The 20092-nt window shown below is 33.5% G+C and overlaps 1 protein-coding gene and 2 long non-coding RNA genes across 3 annotated transcripts; all 3 read right to left on the bottom strand.

Moving 5' to 3' along the window:
• Nucleotides 1-225: 225 nt before the first annotated feature.
• On the bottom strand, nt 226-4228 carry LOC136226400 (uncharacterized). Its single transcript, XR_010687713.1, has 6 exons — nt 3884-4228; nt 3463-3790; nt 2981-3094; nt 2705-2763; nt 2139-2218; nt 226-548 (listed from the first exon to the last, which is right to left on the bottom strand). It is a non-coding gene; the product is annotated as an uncharacterized lncRNA (long non-coding RNA).
• Nucleotides 4229-4456: 228 nt separating this feature from the next.
• On the bottom strand, nt 4457-9196 carry LOC136226395 (putative disease resistance protein RGA3). Its single transcript, XM_066014864.1, has 2 exons — nt 8760-9196; nt 4457-8375 (listed from the first exon to the last, which is right to left on the bottom strand). The coding sequence occupies exons 1-2, from the start codon at nt 9054-9056 to the stop codon at nt 4899-4901; spliced, it is 3774 nt and encodes a 1257-aa protein (XP_065870936.1). The 5' UTR covers nt 9057-9196; the 3' UTR covers nt 4457-4898.
• Nucleotides 9197-10308: 1112 nt separating this feature from the next.
• LOC136226401 (uncharacterized) lies at nt 10309-13016 on the bottom strand. Its single transcript, XR_010687714.1, has 2 exons — nt 10782-13016; nt 10309-10690 (listed from the first exon to the last, which is right to left on the bottom strand). It is a non-coding gene; the product is annotated as an uncharacterized lncRNA (long non-coding RNA).
• Nucleotides 13017-20092: the final 7076 nt, after the last annotated feature.

Genomic DNA, 20092 nt, shown 5'->3' with positions numbered 1-20092 from the left:
TGCATATGAAGAAAATTATCAAGCATATCCCGTGCATTGCACGAGTGTTCAGACTAGTTGTTAAATAAATATCAAAAATAACTGTTGAATATAAAAATATTAATTAATAATATTTTTTTTTGAAAAAATTAATTGGTAATGTTTAACTTAAAATTTTAGATTAAATACTTTGATTTATCAAAATAAATGACATTTAATTTAATTGAATAATTTAGTGATGTTTAAAAAAATTCTGTTGTTATCAAACAAGTTCTTAATATCTTACTTAAAAAGGAACAAAGAAAACGAAAAGCACCATCATCCGGGTATTACAAGACTTATATATATACTATTACAAGAGACGGCCAAATCAGTAAGGAAATAGGATATCCATTTATGCTCGCTTGAAGTAGTTTTACTTCGATATTCTGATTGACTATAGTTTGTTTCTGGACTTTCCAAGAGATAAGTGATGTCTGTAGGAAAAATAGGGTAACCTGTAATAAACCTCCATAAAAAAAGCCTCAGAAAAATGAAATTCTTGACATTGTTGTTCATCCAACTGCATCCTGGTGGTTTAAGAGAGATTCAGAGTCTGAGTTTATGAAAAGAAACATTATCGATGTCTTCATGACACGTGTTCAATGTTGCAACCAAAACTATGACATGAAAATAATCATGTGTTCGGTATCAGTTCGGTTCGTTAACATCCCTATATATTCATATCATAAATAATCATGTGGAGTATATAGATCACATAACATGATTAAGACACGAGAACCTGCAAAAGTTGTTCAATTTTTGGTCGTGAACTATATGTGATGACTCAACAAGAAATGTAATAGATTTTAGGCTTAATATATCATCTACCATCCGAACTTGTTCCAAAACGCCAATTAACCCCTGGACATTTCTATGAACTCATTATACTTGTTTAAAGTGAACAGTTAACTCCCTAAAATCCACATGGCAGTAGCAGGAGAGATTTTGGAAAGTTGAAAATATATATACTTTAAGCAAGTTAATGGACTAATATATCACTTTAAGAAAGTACAAGAGGTAATGGGTACATTTCAGAGAGTTTAACTAGTCACTTTATATAAGTTATGGGTTAAATAGAACTTTTTCAAAATATAGGAGGTAGTTGACATTTTTGGACCTTTAAAGCATGTCAAATATTAATATGAAGTGGACCTTTAACTATCATCTTAAATTTTTAGTTCAATTGGTCTCACGATATGGTATCAGAGCCTCTTTGATCAAGTAATCGAGGGTTCGAATATGTGGCAATACGGGTCTGGGCTGTGCACGATTCAAACCTAGTTGGCATTCGCGTGTAGCGGATATTAATATGAATTGAGCTTTTGACTATTATTTTAAACTTTTAGTTCAATATGATATCAGTTGCCATCCATGTGCGGAGGTGGGGGTGTGTCATATTAATATGAAATGAACCTTTAACTATCAACTTAAGTTTTTAATTCAATGGGTTCCATTACAAAGCATACCAATGTTTGATATCAATATCACTAATACTCTTTTTTTTTTATTATTTGAATAATATCACTAATACTCTATTACTAGTTAAATCATAAAAAAAAAAAAAAATTGTGACCACAAAAACGAAACGACATACAAACATAATACTAAATGTCAAAAACACCAAGTTAAGTTCATACTTACATATTTTTATTTAGATCACTAATTAAGATTAAGTTTATTTAAATTAAATTAGTGGTTGAGATTAATCAACCATTTGGTTTACACAAATGGTAAAAAGAAAAAAAAAACACTAGTGAAAACAGTATATGTAACGTGCTCCGAAACCCAAGCGACATGCACAAGATGAGAGCCTTTTAAACTGCACCTCGGCATGTGCAATGAAGGCTCACTACCTTGAGCGTTGCATAAGGCACGCCTTTAACAACTATGGTTCTAGACACATTGAATTTCATTGACTGACATTGGTCTTTCCTATATACATCTCCTTTTCCTCCTACTCTCTGTTTTTTTTTTTTTTTGGTAATCCACAACATGGTCTACACTACACAAACAAAATTGGGTAATACAGTATTCGGTTTTTTCGTTTCTGTTTGGTTTTCAACCGACACACACCCCTAGTTAACGCACAATGAAATAACATAACCGAATCAACTGACCTTCGGCTTTTGGCAGGTGGGATCAATCCTCTCCTCTTCTCTAGACTTTTAAACCGATCATTTAGAAGGGTGCAGCAACCCTTTACATAATTCAATAAAAAGACCAAAGAACACAACTTCAGTTCCTAAAGCTTGGAAAGGATAGATTCTCATGACACATAAAAAGATGGGTAAATAATTTATTAGTCCTTTAGTTTTGACCTAACACATTGTTTAGTCCTCCTATTTTGAAAAACACATTTTAAGATCTATCCTTTGCCAATATTAACCTTGTGGTCCTTTTATCTATTTTTTTAGATTTTTAATCGAACATATCTTAGCTTTTAGTACAACCACAGTACAATACAAGTTGACCATGTTACTGGGTTATTTTATATATACCTGTTTATGCTAAAATATAACGATTACAAGTCTAAAAAAAACTAGACAAAAGGACCAAATGGTTAATATTGGGAAAAGCTAGGGACCTTATAATGTGTTTTTCAAAATAGGGAGACTAACCAGTGTGTTAGGTAAAAAGTAAGGGACTAATAAATTATTTACCCTAAAAAGATTCAAGAGAGCACCTTCAGCTTGCGAAGAGAACCAGTAATTTCTTGTTCTTGAGGAGGGAGCAGGCTCAAATCTGAGGAAGAAATTTGCTAATTAGGTTTTTCCATGCTTGAGGTAATTAACAACATTATACAAGCTTGAAATGATTGAACAAACCCATTTTAGAAGTTACATCTTAATAATAGTAGTGAACCTTGACATAAATGTGTATTTGTTCATATTACTAAAGGAGTAACAAAAGAAAAACATTGCAAATTTTTAAGCGGCATCAAAGGAATTTAAATGCATACTTGTGCTTTCCCGAGCATGGTGGACGTACGTTTAGTCTTTCTTACTGCTCGTCTTATGTGTTTCTTATGCTTCTCCACATCTTCTTAAGCTATTTCATCAATGATGTAAGGCCACTGCAACCAAAGAGGAGAACAAACAATCATTAGAAATAAGTCTCACTTGAACAGAAATTATTATCTTTTAAGAGTCCCTCTATCTTTCTTCTTGGATTCTGCTAATTTAGCACACAGGCCCATATTACCATGTCCTGCAATTAAATCAACAAATGGGGCTGCCAGGAATCGAACCTAGACCACTTAGTCAAAGTGGCTATGATACCATGTCATGGAAACGTTTGAACTAAAAGCTCAACCTGATAGTTAAAGGTCCACCTCATATTAATATCTGACAATATATAGCAGATAATAAGTGTGAGCTTTTATGTTTATGTAATGCTTATAACATATAAAATCCTTGTTGCAATAGAAAATAGGAATCTTACTTTTTATCAAGTGCAGTATCCTCATTCTCTGTTACATTATCTGCCTCGAGAAAGTACATCTAATACAACGGCTCATGATTCAAAAAAATTCTTCTGGGACACAACCAAAATATAAAAATGCGTTTGATAAAGAAGTAACATCTTCTTCATCAAGCACTTGGTGTTTTCCAGAAACAATTAATAGGACAGGCTGAGGTCATCAAGCACTCGGTGTTTTGCAGAAACAGTTAACGGGACAGGCTGAGGTCCCAACTAACTTTGATACATTTGCTGCATTTCCTCTGCAATGTGTCACGGCCCGCCGACAAATGGCTTGGGCCAACAAATCCTAAATTGAAGTTACAAAGAACACAAATTATTCTTTTTTTTTAAGAAATGATATAAGAATTGGGAATTGATATCAACTCCTTCAAGAAATTACCTGATGAGCTTCTGATGGAGGATTATATGAGCATCCTAGAGCCGCAACTTCCAGTGCTGGAATTACTGAAGGTACGCATACCTGTAAATAACATGCGAGTTTATCAAATTTAAAGAAATAAGCTCATTCAGATGCAATTTAGCAACAATCTATAACTTGGAACTTAGACTATTAGAAATAATTAAGTATCTTCCTGGTTTTGTTGTCAGAATCACTTGCAATATTATCAAAGAAAGCAAAATCAATTATTATCTCTACATAACCAAACAAGCTACCACAGCAGAAACCCTCCCAACAGTAGCAAGACCCTAGCATAAAAATATCAAAGCAACATCTCAATCTCAAGAAATTACCTTGGCACGAAGGACAAGCTCCATCAAAATCGATTGCACATACAATTACCTTGGTATCTTTAGGTTCAGAAACACTCTGGTTTCTCTTAGATTTCTTTTTCTCCTTTTGATTCGAGGATGGCACCGCTGGAACAAAAGGGTTCTTTTCAAGTATACTATCACAGGGGAGCACCTTTTCTCTGCATTTCTCAATCTTCCACCTCACGGAAAGTGTCTAAGCGAAAAAAAAGGAGGTCTATTAGAAAATAGAGAGAAAGGGGTTAGGTTAACTTTGGATTTTTCGGCAAAGGACTCGGTAGGAACTTTGGATTTGCATAAAAAAAAATTGTACTTATTTTCCTAATAAACTGTTGTAATTGAGTATGAAAAAACAGGGATCCAAATAAGAGTTTTACATTCAAATGCAAGAACTCACAAACAACTAATCATATTTAACACTTTACAAACTGAAAGAACCAATAATAAAAAGGATTCAAATGAATCTACATCAGTGTTTAAAGTATAACAAATTTCAAATGGCAATCTCATCTTAATTTCTTCCTTAGGATCTTTAATGCAATATACATCAGTGTTTTAGCCACAATGTATTCCTACCTATAATTACATTTGAAAGCCTTAAACAAGAACTACCAAACAAAATGAAATGCAGCAAATTCATCCGACTAATATCCCAAACGGACTCTGACTTTCGAGACATTTGAAAACTCGACTTTGAGTTTTGCACCGTTCAAAAACAGCAAACATTGAAGATTAGTTTCCTCCAAGAGGGGACAGAAATCAATGTAGAGATGCGCTAACTTGGAGAGGCGTTGTACGACAATTGCTGTTGATTGACACTCGAGATGCCGACAATAATCCAGAGAAAGGTACTGAAGAGACTGAAGATTAGCCAACCATTCTGGCAATTCTTCCATTGCTGTGAATCCCATTATCTTCAATGATTTCAGGGAAGTGACGTGTTGAAGTTGATTTGGTAGACAACACATTTCACGACCAAAACAATCTGATCCCCATATTTCTAAGTCCTCAAGCCATGGAAGGTCTTTGATCCGATTCAGGTAATGGAAATCATCCAACTCCTTTGAGAATGCACCAATACTTACACTCTTCAAGTGAGTGAGTTTGCATAGTATTTCCTCTGAAAAACATCTCAATCTTTTACAACAATACATCTCTAAGGAGGTTAAAGAGCTCAGCTGAGTCAACTTCTCTAAATCTTCTGGAATAAATGTCAGCCACTCACATATTCTTATACTGAACTCCTTAAAACAAGTGCTGGGTGGAAGCCAATTTCGAAGATAAGTTAACTTTGGACATCCAACAATGGATAGAATTGTAAGAGAGGGGAAGGACTGCTCTTTAATAATGAACCTGAATTCCTCGCAATCTTTGATTTCGAGATTCGCAAGTGCTGACAGATCACTAGCTGGAAAACCTGTCAATTTAGCACAAGATTGAATGGACAAATTTTCAAGGCAAGGAAATACGACGACCCAGTTACCATCTGATGGAGAGCTCCAGTCAGTTAAATTCTCCATCCAACTTAGAGACAATGATTTCAATGCTGGAAACAGCCTAAAGTGCCATTCACTGGAATTGTCTTTACTATCAATTCCATAGAACTCATTACCTATGCACTTGAGTCTTTTCATATGACTTATGCATAGAAACTGTAGGCAAGCAAGATCCCCAAGGCGTGGCAGCTGTGTACAGTTCCAGCACCTCTCTAAGTGAAGATCCACCAAATTACTGAGCACTAGAAAAGAATCAATGTGCCTTGGATTCTTCATTCTCAGAATCCATGACGGCCATTTCTCACCCATGTAATACTTGATCTTTATTCTTTTTATGTTTGCATTAGGTTGAAGGCCTTCCAGCAGTTCCTCATCACTTGAACTTCTACCATTTTCTCCATAACTCCATTCAAAGCCTAGTCCTCGTAATTTTGTTTTCCCCTGCAAATTTGCTCTTCTAGCTTCCTTCTTATCTTCCACCTGCTCAAGCCTAGTTATTTCCAAGTTCCTTCTTAGTTGATCTAAGCATTCAAGCTCCTTAATGCTTCCTCCCCAATCAAAACCCACAACAAAGAAAGGCAATGTTTCAAGACCACATAGCTGCCCCAATCCAAATGGCATATAGTACTTGTAAGAAAACAAAATATGCTTCAAATTCTTCAGATTCCTTATCTTCTTTCTAGGAAGCTTGATAAGTTCCTTGCAATCGACGAATTTCAAAGTTTGAAGATTGAAAAGGTTGGTGATGGATTCAGGCAACTTTCTGATCTTAGTCTTTGAGACATTCAACGTTAGAAGATTATGGAGCTTGCCAATGGATTCAGGCAACTCTTCAATGTTAGAATTTGAGACATCCAAAATTCGAAGTTCCAGGAGATTTGAGATGGATTCAGGCAACTCTTTGATGTTGGAATTTGAGACGTTTAAAGTTTGAAGACTTTGGAGTTCAGCGATGAATCTGGGCATCTCTTTGATGTTAGAATTTGAGAGATCCAAAGTTTGAAGACTGTAAAGCTTTGTGATGAGTTCAGGTAACTCTTCAATCTTAGAATTTGAGAGATTCAAAGAGTGAAGATTGTAGAAATTGGTGATGGATTCAGACAACTTCTCGACCTTAGAATTTGAGAGATCCAAAATTTGAACAGTGTAGAGCATGGTGATTGACTTGGGCAACTCTTTGATTTCAGAATTTGAGAAATTAAGATATCTCAAGTGTTTTATTTCGCTGATTGATGATAGAAACACTTCCAAATCAGCACCATTGAAGTGTAGAGTATGCAACCTTCTCAAATTCCATGAATATTCATAATAGGTGGCACCGTTGAGGATAATTGTACGGCACATCTCGGCCCTATCCTTGAGAACATGCTTTGAAGTTGTTATGAATTGATCATCTGCATATAAACGATGGATGGAAGATGTTTCATGTTTGGATAGGAACAATGCAAGGTCATGCATAAGATCATGCATTTTGCATTGTATAACTTCCCCATTATCATTCAGTTCTGCATCTTCGAAGTAGGAAGTAGCAAGCAAGGCATCAAAATAGTTGTTGCCCTCATCAAATGACTTGACAAACCCCTCGCCCATCCACAACTGAATCAACTCTTCCTTGCTAATTGAAAAGCCTTTTGGAAAAACAGAAAAAAATGTAAAGCATGGCTTTAAATATGAGGGCAAAAGATCAAAAGTTACTTTTAAAATAGACAAAACATCACTTTGTTCGCCTCTTAAAACATCACTATGTCTAATTTTCAACCATGTTTCTTTATCCGTGTAAAACCCCAATATCCCTCCTAAAACTTTTGCCACCAATGGCACTCCTCTACATTTTCTTGCAATTTCCCTTCCTATGGCCCCTAAATAAGACGGGTATGGTGCTGTTATATTTCTAAATGCCCTTTCCTCCAAAATTAACCAACACTCATCATCAAACAAGAAATCAAGTGTATGCCTATGTTGAGATGAAGTCTCAATAATGGATGCCACACTCTCAATACGAGTTGTGACAAGAACAACATTTCCATTGTTCGTACAAATTTTTAACAACCGAGTTTTCAAATCATCCCACCACTTATACACATCTTCCCAAACATCATCAAGAATAATAAGAAATTTTTTCCTCGCCAACTCTTTTTCAAGCTGTTGAAGAATTGCATCTTTGTTGGTTAAGCCCCCCATCCTTCTTCCAGTCAATGATTGCAACATTTCTCCTAAAATTATGTGTGCTTCAGATTTTTTAGAAACACACACCCACATCTTAACATCAAAAAGGTTTCTTGCCATGACGCTTTGACACACAAGTTTAGCTAAAACTGTCTTTCCAAGACCACCCTCTCCTACTATAGGAACAATGGTAAGTATTTGATAGCAAGAACTTATAAGCAAGTCGACAATTTTGGCTACATCTTCATCCCTTCCTACAGCTGAATCTTCCAAGATTGAGTGTGTTTCGAACCTATTCCTAGATGTCATATCCTCAAAATTGTGTTGGATTGCCCTAAGCTGAAGGTATTGACCATCTCTTTGAATGCTTCGCAGTGACTCAGACATTTTCTTAAGCTTATGTGCCATTGTGAGACGATATCCAGCCTTTTCGGGGTACGCTTTCATATTTGGATACACCTGGTTGTAAAAGCATACATAATAACAATCTGGTGAGTAGTCTTCTTGGGATCATAGGTTAATTTTGCTCAATAACACAATTTTGTAATAACAAAATGGCAAGCGCCATATTTTGGTCCTGGTACCTTCTTCAATAAGGTCAATCTACTCTGATTCTAAGACTAATCACAGATTATCTAATAGATTAAAGTACAGATGCTAATTATTAGTCAGGTGCTAGATTATCCAATAAATGATAATAGGAGGGCTAATTAAATGTAAATCAGAGTAAAAGGGGATTATTGAAGAAATTTAGACAAATACAGGGAAATTTGCCCTAACAAAATCAATAAAACTTTGATTTGAATAAAATGCTCTGAATTACAGTTCAGAGATTATAAGTACCTCATTAGTTTGAAGCTGAAGTCGAGTAGCTTCATAAGCCAACTCAGAGAGCAAGTCGTCTGCTTCATAAGCTACATCTCTCAGTTTTCTCAGCCACCATCTCTCTTCCAGCAATCTCTCTTGCTTCTCCTCTGCATCTTCAACTAGATCAGCAATCGCATCTAGTGATTCTCGAAGCTTGTCGAGTTCCTTTTCAAGTCCCCAAAAAAATTTCAAATGTTGAAATTCAAAGGGAACTAACTTGATTAAGTTGGATATTTGCTTCCCCATGTAAGTAACAGCATCCTCAGCAGCCATTAATTAATTCTAAGATGCCAAAGCAAACCTGCAAGTGATAGTAGAAGATGATCAAATAGCAAGTGAGATAGTCAACAGCAACTGTCATATTAATAGGAGATGAAGAAAACCCAACTTCATATCTCTTTCCAATACTTCATTTATTTATTGTCTTAATTTCAAATAAAGCACGCTGGTTCAAAATTTTCATTTTTTAAATTTAGCCTACAACTACTTCAAAATAAAAAAATTTAAAATTAAATAATATTTTAAATAATTTTAATTATTCAATTTTTTTAGATTTGAATTCATTTAGTGGTTATTTTATTATGAAAAAAAGAAAGTTAATATTTAAAAAGAAAACTTTAAAACTAATAATTTTGAAATCAGTTGCCTCTTAAACTTATCTAAAAAGTTTGATTTATCCTTTAAACTCTCACGATGTCTTATTATTAACCTCCTAAACTTGTTTAAAGTGTCATGGTTAAATTACTAAATCTATAGAAACGCCATGAAGATATAAAAAAACAGAAATTAAAGTAATCAAGTTCAATGACCAAATGAATCACACTAAGCAAGTTTAGGGGGCTAATAGGTCAATTTAAACAAATTCAAATGGTAAATATGTTATTTTAAGCAAGTTTAGGAGGCTAACGAAACAACATGTAAGTTGATGAGAGAGTGTGTAGCGATGCACTCGAGGGGATCCCCAGTATAGCGACTTTTACAACTAAGGGATAAGTGTACCCCGTCATTATCAAGTAATAAATCTAGTTAAATCTAGGTATCGAATCCACGGGATTTATACCCACAAGTATTAAACTACTCGGTTCTATACGTTATCTGAACGGTGAATATTTTATGTTGGTTTGGTGACAACTATAAACTACTCCTAAACTATAGGTGAGACAATCTTCATGTATTTCAATCCCTTATAGGATGATATGGACGACGTTAAGTTACAACACGTGATAAACATTATTTCAGAATATATACGAGTAACAATTTACTCTTGCAGAGACGACTATATGCAAACTGACCAACTTCGTGAGGTTCTTACATTGCGGTTCCTTTTTAAGACGACTCTAATTCTTAGGTTCAGAAAATGGGTCTGTAAGTTACATGGCTTGTCAATTCCTACAGTTTCTGGATTGTCAATTCCGGTAAGGCAACACCTATATGAATCCTAATGGATTTCGGAGTTCGTAATCAACCTACACAATAATCAATTATGAGAATTAAAGTAAGGAATAAACATCAATAGGTATAGTGAAACTGAAAATCGTAAATCATATATTATTACTATGAAAAGCGTAAATGCGAAATACAATCGAATCTGGCACATAGGAAGAGTACAAACTAGTTAACAAAATAAAAGGGAAGAAGAATCAGCCCTTAGAACTATCTAACTGGACTCAAAACCGTCGCTTCAGATTTGGAAGTGGAACTTTCAAGCTTAGAGAACGAGGATGGATCGTAACTTCGTCGAGGGAACGAGAGAATTACAACAAGCTCCAAGGTGTAAGGAACTTTATTACATGGAACTAGAGTGGTGGACATATTTTTAGTCTTTCTTATTTAGCTACTATTGTCTTATGCGTCTTTTATGCTTCTCCTCATCTTTTGTAGCTATTTCATCAACGGTATCAGGCGAACTACAACAAAAGAGGAGAATAAACAATCATTAGAATAGATTTCCACTGAAATACGTCTCACTTGAACAACAATTATTATCTTAATTCATACGAATCAATTTCTTTCGAGAGTCCCTCTTTCTTCTTTGATTCTGCTAATCACTTTCAACTTCTTCCCATGCGTTCCAAAGGTGGAAACAGAAGCAATCACCTGCTTCTATACACTTTATTTCTGACGCCTCATTCGCTTCCTTGTCCAAAATTCCAAACTTTGCCATCTTTTTCTTGTCGTACATTACCGCTGTTGGGAATTTTTCTGGGTTGCGACAATTTAGCGAAAGCAATAATTCTCAAAGCACAAGTAATATATTGCTAAAGAAAAAAGATAGCTTAAAACTTGAAGGCAATTTTATTGAATTTATAAGGTGGAGGTGTACAAGAGGTTGTTCTCTAGAAACTTTCTAGAGTTACAATGAGATAAAACAAAAATAGTAAACTCCGGTGTTTCCCGAAAATTCCCCGAAATAATTATCTTACTATTTTTGTCTCTCCCCAAAACAATTAGACTACCCTCTCAATTAGAGAGCAAATACACAATACAAGATGTATTGTGTAATTTACCCTCTCTCAATACTCTCAACTTACTCCCCTAAATTAGAATGAGCATCCTTGGCTTTTTATAAGCCAAGGTATGCACCCAAATAATTGTGCCAGCAACTTGTGCTGGCACAATTAATTCATCATTGACCACCACTGATTTCGGTGGTCAATTTTCACACTTTCATTTTTTTTTTACATATTACAAAAACAATCCTTAATTATTACAAATTACAAAAATAATCCTCCATTAATTAAAACTTCACAACAATTCATTTTTTTTTATTTAATTGTTTTAAATTAATAGTTAATTTCCTCAACAATCTTCCCCTTAACTATTAATTTAAAACTTTCAAATTTTTTTTTTATATCGGTGCACTTCTCACCGAATCAATGATGTACTTTCCCATCATCACCGGAGCACTTCTCTCCGCAAACAACTTCTCGGTACACTTCTCACCGAATCAATTTGTTGATGCACTTCTCATCAACCTTCAATTATTGGAGCACTTGTCTCCAAATTAAGCAAATTCTTCTTCGCCAACATGGTATGTCACATTGACACTTTCTTTTCTCTTGTTTCTGCAATTCTGTTGCACGTGCCCAAACTTTTTGCACTTGAAATATTGAGGCTTCCCCTTGTACCAGCAGTCCTTCTCATCATGACCATGCTTTTTGCAATGACCACATTGAGGAATTTCCCTTTTTCCTTTTGAATCTTGGGTGAGGAAAACTCCCTCAACTGCTTCCTCATTTTTTCCTTTTCTCATTGCTCTTCTTTGTTCTTGAGCTTGCAAAGAATTAATTAATTTGGATAAGGATAGTTGACTTATATCTCTTGAATCTTCAAGAGATGAAAGTTTGCCTCAAACCTTTCAGGCAAGCTCACGAACAATTTTTCAACAACTCTGCTATCAGGCAGATCTTCTCCCATTAGCCGGATTTTGTTCACGACCGCCATCAACCGGTCATAATACTTATGTACCGACTCATTTTCTTTCATTCTCAAAGTCTCAAAATCTCTTTTGAAATTCAAGACTTGCATCCTCTTTGTTCGTTCGTTGCCTTCATAAAGTTCTTTCAACTTTTCCCAAGCTTCATTTCCTGTTTCACAAGTCATAATTCTCGTGAAAATTGACTCTGAGACAGCACCATGAATGATAGACAAAGCTCTTGGAGCTTTCGATGATTCCTCTTCATGAGCCCTTATTTGATTTAAAGTTGGATTGTCTCCAATAGGTGTTACCTCCTTCTTAGATTCAACTCACTGCCACAAGCCCAACCCTTTTAAATGAGTTTTCATTTTGATAGCCCAAATCTGATAATTTTCGCCATTGAAACTTGGAGGAGGAAAAACCGAGGATGATTGGTGGGCTGCCATTCTCCAAAACTCACTGATCCCTTAAGATCGTTGAAGCTCCGATACCAGTTGTTGGGAATTTTTCTGGGTTGCGACAATTTAGCGAAAGCAATAATTCTCAAAGCACAAATAATATATTGCTAAAGAAAAAAGATAGCTTAAAACTTGAAGGCAATTTTATTGAATTTATGAGGTGGAGGTGTACAAGAGGCTGTTCTCTAGAAACTTTCTAGAGTTACAATGAGATAAAATAAAAATAGTAAACTCCGGTGTTTCCCGAAAATACCCCGAAATAATTATCTTACTATTTTTGTCTCTCCCCAAAATAATTAGACTACCCTCTCAATTAGAGAGCAAATACACAATACAAGATGTATTGTGTAATTTACCCTCTCTCAATACTCTCAACTTACTCCCCTAAATTAGAATGAGCATCCTTGGCTTTTTATAAGCCAAGGTATGCACCCAAATAATTGTGCCAGCAACTTGTGCTGGCACAATTAATTCATCATTGATCATCACTGATTTCGGTGGTCAATTTTCACACTTTCATTTTTTTTTTTTTACATATTACAAAAACAATTCTTAATTATTACAAATTACAAAAATAATCCCTTATTAATTAAAACTTCACAACAATTCCCTTTTTTTATTTAATTATTTTAAATTAATAGTTAATTTCCTCAACAACCGCGACCCTCCTCGAATCATTTCAGGCAACTGGAAAACCACTTGTTGATCAGGAATTACAACAAATTTCTCAGTAATTGCGAAATCATGCATCATGGTTGGCTGATCAAGTGGCATTTCAACATCAGCTGATTTTTCACCATTTGGGGATATTTTGAAGTACTTCAGGTATGGTTTTTCCAGCATATTCGATGACTGTAAAGGAAGTTAAGGCGGCTGTAAATCCAATTTCTGTAGGCTGTGAGTAAAATGGCGAGAAAGATGATTCCTTTGTGGATCCAGACTCAGACCTTTATTCTTGTTCTTCTGGTCCAGCTTTTAATGGAGGTAACTTTTTCGTTTTTTTATCAATGGTAATAAACTTCAGGTTGTGATAATCGAAGACAGAGAAAGGAGTGAGAGAGACTTAGAGAGAGGAGTTAGAGAGAGAAAGAGAAAGATGGAGAAAAATTGGAGGAAAGAAAAAGACAATGGCATTTAAGTAATTATATAAGGATAAAGGGTATTTGTATAATTTCATAAGGAGTGGGCTCCACTTTTTATAATGGGTAGGATGAAAATAATGATGTGGCACATTGATTTTGGGTTGACCGGTCACAATTACCGGTTGTACACTTTAGTGGAAGGTCACCTGAAGTTTGTACACTTTAGTGTGCAAAATTAAAGGTTGTACACCAAAGTGTGAAAACAGGTAAAGGTTGTACACCACGTATGTAATTTACCCCTCGAATAAAAAAGATGCTTACAAATAATTCGTTTATTACTCATTTATTATGTTCGTGAACGAACTCATCTAATAATAAATGAAATAATATTAAGTTTAGATATTTGTGAACTAACACAAAACTATATAGTTTTCTACAAAATTAAAATTTGTTCATAAATGTTCTAATCGAGCCTGCTCGCGAGCTTTGGAGTCGTGCTCAAGCTCGGCTCGTTTACGAACCGAGCCAATAAATCATACTCATGAGCAGTTCGTTTACAAATTGAGCCGAGTCTAGCCGATCTTTTTTTCGAGTCGACCATCGAACTGCTCATGAGCGGCTCGGCTCATTTACATCCCTATTTGTACATCATTGTCCTCTTGAATTTATTTCAAAAAAAAAAAATCGATTGTTTTTTAACTTAGAAAGTATCTTATTAACCATTTTAATTTGCTTAAAGTGATTTATTGACTATATTTGTATATAATGATATACATTTTAGTTTGTTCAAATTTTCTCTTATTATGCCACGTGAGCTTAGGGGGAAAGTTAGGTCCTGTTCTTTTTTACAGAAATTAAATTAAATTAAATTAAATTAACTGAACTGAATGCTACTGAACTGAACTTAACTTAATTGAATTGCACAAAATAATTATAGTTATAATAAATTATATATATAATGATATATTTTATGTATAAATAATTATAATTATAATAAATAATGATAAATCATATATATATATAATGATAAATGATATATTATATATTATATATAAAAAAATATAATAAAAAATATATATTATATATATATAATAAATTATAAATTATATATAAGTAATTATAATTATAATAAATAATGATGAATTTATATATAAATAATACTAAATTAAAAATTATATATAAATTATAATAAATTATATATGAATAATTATAATTATAATTATAATAAATAATGATGAATTATATATAAACAATGCTAAATTATAAATTATATATAAATAATTATAATTATAATAAATAATACTAAATTATAATAAGTAAATAATAATTTATATCTAAATAATTATAATTATAATAAATAATGCTGGATTATATATAGATAATATTAAATTATAAATTATAATAAATAATAAATAATAATAAATTATAAATAAATAATTATAATTATAATAAATAATGATGAATTGTATATAAATAATATTAATTATAAATTATATATAAATAATAATAATAATAATAAATTACATATACCAATTTTCTATCAAAAAAAATAATAAATTACATATAAATAATTATAATTATAATAAATAATGATAATTACTGAAATTAAATTAACTGAACTGAACTAAACTGAATATTGCTGAACTGAACTGAACTGAACTTGTTTATGCTGAATTTAAGTTAAAAAAAGGGGGCCTTAATCATGTCACTATAAGCAAATTCAAGAGGTTAATGAGCGAGTTTGCAAGTTAAAGGGCCAGTCGAATTTTTGGACTAAATTGAGGAGACTCATAATGTATTAAGCCTAATTTTTTTTTGAAAAAAAAGCATGCTTTCAAAACTAAAAGTGACAGTCTTGACCTTTTAGAAATTATTTAGTAAATGGTTATTTGATATGATTTTAGAATATCTTAAATAAAAAGGTTTCACATTAGAATTTTATTAACCGTGATAAGTTCTGATATTTTACGGACTCTAGACAATATAAGAAACCAGTGCATCATTAACAAAAAAAAAAATGGAGAAAATTATAAAAACTTCATAAAATGGATAAAAACATCAAAGATGAAGTGATGAGTTGTTGACATTTAAGATTTTGATTCACTAGGATTTTTGCGATTTTTATCCATATTGAACCCTTTGTTCAGGAGCGGATGTAGGGGTCAAAGGCCCCCATTAAAAAAAGAAAAAAAAAATTAAGTCGAAAGATAAGGGTTAAAGTACAAAAATACCTCTAATGTTGAGCAATTTTATCTCTAACGTCTAAAATGGTACAATTTTATCCCTAATGTCGGAAGCGAAGAGCAATTTTACCCCTAACGTTGATAAATTGGGTCAATTTGATAAATAATTTATCAAACTGTCTTCTCGGTCATGAATAATAGTGTTTGAAATTGATCCAATTTATCAACGTTAGGGGTAAAATTGGTGCAAAATTACAAAATTGATATGCAATTGGTGCAAAATAAAGAAAAAAAATGACTGTATTTTATAATAGTGTTTGAAATTGATCCAATTTATCAACATTAGGGATAAAATTGCTCTTGGCTACAAACATTAGGGGTAAAATTGCATCATTTTAGATGTTAGGGGTAAAATTGCACCTGACCCAAAACGTTAGGGATATTTGATGCGTAACAACCCGAGAATTCCGGAAATGGATGATTACGAGTCGGAAACATTATAATTTACGTTTTTTATCAAAAAAAATCATGAAAATAATGCATGACAATTGAACAATTTTGCATTTTTCGTCACTAAAAATTGAACAATTTTACATTTTTTGTCTAAAATTTTTCTACGTAGAATTTTGCCCTCCCCCCCTCTTCAAATTCTGGATTCGTCACTGCCTTTGTATATAAAATTCCATAAATTCTTTTGTGCCTTTGTATATAAAATTCCATAAATTCTTTTGTAAATTATTATTGATTTTGTTTATAAATAAAGACTTCTCGTCTTTCTTGATGTAAATACAAATTGATCGAATCATGTAAACTGTTTGCGTACTTATTTTATTATATTTTTAATTATTTAATTAATTCATATAAGAAATTCGCTTAATCTCCTATTTATCCTCTTAAATGGTATTTTTTGTCCTTTTATAGTAGTAAAAAAAGTTAAAAAGAGAAAGAACGAATAAAAAATACAAATAACAAGAACATTAATATAAACAAGTTAAATACATTATATGTAGGGATAATGTATCAAAATAGGCCTATGATTTTTGGGGAAGTATCAATTTAGGTTCCACTTACAAAATAGCATAAATATAGGTTTAATGTTTAAATTTTTTTTTTTATCAATTTAGGTTTCGATAACGGATTGTAAGGGGTGAAAAATATCACTTTTATGGAGTTAAGGGGGTAAATAGAACATTCTATGAGTTGGGGTAAATGGACAAGTTGAGGGGGTGAGAAATACCACTTTTATGGAGTTAAGGGGGTAAATAGCACATTCGATGAGTTAATGGGATAAAATGACTAAGGCTCTGTTCTTTATCACTTAATTTCAGTAACAATCAGTTCAGTTCAGTTCAGTTCAGTTCAGTTCAATTCAATTCAGTTCAGTTCAGTTCAGCATTCAGTTTCAGCATCCAGTTTCAGCATTCAGTTTCAATAATTTATCATTATTTATTATATTATCATTATTTATATATAATTTATTGTAATAATTATTATTATTTATCTATAATTTATCATTATTTATTATTATTATTATTTATAGTTTATCATTATCTATAAATTAGATAAAAGTCAAGAAATTATAGTTTATTAAAGTATATATGGTTTAATAAAAAAAAATAAAACTAAAGTATGCATCCATATTTAAAAATTAGGAATTGCATCCATATTATGAATTATTTCTCAAATTTATCCAATTTATCAATGTTAGGGATAAAATTCCACCATTTTAGACATTAGAGGTAAAATTACTTCTGACCCAAAACGTTATTTTTGCACTTTAACCCTTAATTAAAATAAAAAGTTAAGAGTTTGTATTCATATGAAGATTTGTATTTAATTTCATAGGCTTTAAATTATATATAAATTTGTGTTTGTATGTAATTTGTATTTTTAATTTAAATTAGACTTATTTTTATTTAATTTCATAGGCTTTTATCGAGCCAAGATTTTATCATCCCGGGCTTTTATTTGATATTCAATTTAGTTTTATCTTTAATAATATATTTATTTATTATTGATATTATTAAATTTATTAGAACCATTATTATTATTATAAGTTCATTAATGTCCAATATTATCATGAAAATTATTTTAAAGTCTAATATCATCATTATTGTTAAGTTCGGTTAAGTTCGGTAACATTCAGTTAAGTTCAGTAGCATTCAGTTAAGTTCAGTATTCAGTAGTATTCAGTTAAATTCAGTTCAGTATTCAGCAGTATTCAGTTCAGTTCAGTTCAGTTCAGTTCAGTTTTTTTCAGCGATAAAGAACAGAGCCTAATTTGGACAAATTAAGGGGCTGGAGAAGCATTAAGCCTAATAAAAATTAAATGTAACAAAACGATTACTAAAAGTAAATCAAAATTTTCTTAGTTTACTAAAATTTCCAAGTCATTTTAAATGACAAGGAAAAAAGTAAAAATATTAATTTGGCACAATAAAAATTAGTAATATAAATATATTTCTCTAAACTAAAATAAACTACTCTAGAAGCTGAATATTTAATATATCTATCTGAAAAAACCTCTCAACTGCGATCGCAGCTCGTCCGTCTAGGGCATGTCCGCCCTGACCTTTGAGCCCCCAGATACCGGCGGTGGGAGGGACACCACCATGAAGCCGGTTGACCACCAATTTTATCGCGATTTATTGATAGGAAAAAAGATTGCGGAAGGACCTAATTGCGGATGGAACAGTACTGGTATCACATGCTAACCCTCTGAAACCCAGTTTAACTATTGATCCTCAGACTCCGGATGAATGGGCAACACCATGGAAATCGTCTCTTATTGTTAAAATCATAAGGAAGAATATGGGATATATTGCGCTACGTAAACGAGCACTGGGACTCTGGAAACCACACGGTGAAGTGGATATTATGGATATTGGGCATGGTTTTCATCTGGTCCAATTTCATGACATGGGGGACAGGGAAAGAGTGATTCAGGAAGGACCATGGATGGTTCAAGGGCACTACTTGTCAGTAAGAACCTGGTCGCCGAATTTTGTAGCAGGATCAGCCACTATAACATCGACCTTTGTGTGGGTTAGGTTCCCGAATTTACCCGTCCAACTCTATGAAGCCAACTTCATTATGGCTGTAGCTAATTCTATTGGAAAAGCAGTTAAGGTGGATCAGAACACAATCAAAGCAACATGAGGCAAATTTGCGAGGGTGTGCATCAAAATTGATTTGCTGAAGCCCCTTATTGCAGAATTTGAGGTTAATGGAATCTCCTACCGTGTTGAGTATGAAGAGCTCCATGTGGCGTGTACCAGGTGTGGACAATATGGACACTCCAAAACTAGCTTCTCTTTCCCCAGTATCAAACCCGTTGCACCGTTTGCCAATTCAACTGTGAACCTACATTCCCAATCTGAGGGAGGATTAAACACGACTAGCATGGAGTTTGATAGGGCGGCTTCTAGGAAGGAAGAGGAAGCAAGGGTGCAGGATTATGGACCCTGGATGATGGTACCAAAGCAACGGTATACTCCGAGGGCTTAGGGGGTTGGAGTGCATGTAGAGACCACGCCAATTATAATGGAAAATACTGCTAAAGGCCTGTCGAAACCCTTATTTGATCCCCTAATGGATACAACCGCGAAGTTACTGGATAAAGGAAAGCAAGTTGATGCTCAAAGCACTAGGGTGTTCTCGGCAAAAGCTAGCTCTTCCAAAAGTAGTCGACAGGGAAAGAAGATCTGGGGACCAATACCATAAGACCACTGAGCGATATCACAAATCAAAACATGTTTGCTAGTCTTCAATTTGGCGTTGCTAGCCCTTCGGCTGGCTTATAAGCTAACGAAATTACTATAAAGCACCCCAAAAGAAGTCGAGCTGATAACACTGTTGGGCAAGACAAGAATCCACCTGCTAGGAGCGATTTGCGTATGCCAGAAATTGAGGGAGCAAAGCTGAAGGGCCTAGGCGTTAACACCAGTAGCAGTAATAATTCGTTGAGCTTTGCAACTGCTCAGGTTGCAAATGAATCAAGTTTGAATAGCCAAGCCAAGGGTAGTGTTAATGGGGCTATCCATGCTCCGTGTTGATGTAGGTGTTCGCCTATACCCTTTTGAATACTTTACCTATGAGTATTATATCTTGGAATTGCTTCAGTGCCGGGGGGACCGAATTCATGAGAAGTTGCAAACATTTGCTCAGC

Source organism: Euphorbia lathyris, chromosome 4 (genome assembly GCF_963576675.1).
Source record: "Euphorbia lathyris chromosome 4, ddEupLath1.1, whole genome shotgun sequence".
Lineage (NCBI taxonomy): Eukaryota > Viridiplantae > Streptophyta > Magnoliopsida > Malpighiales > Euphorbiaceae > Euphorbia > Euphorbia lathyris.
The sequence above is the reverse complement of the archived record's forward strand: the minus strand, read 5'-3'. Positions and strand labels throughout refer to the sequence as shown.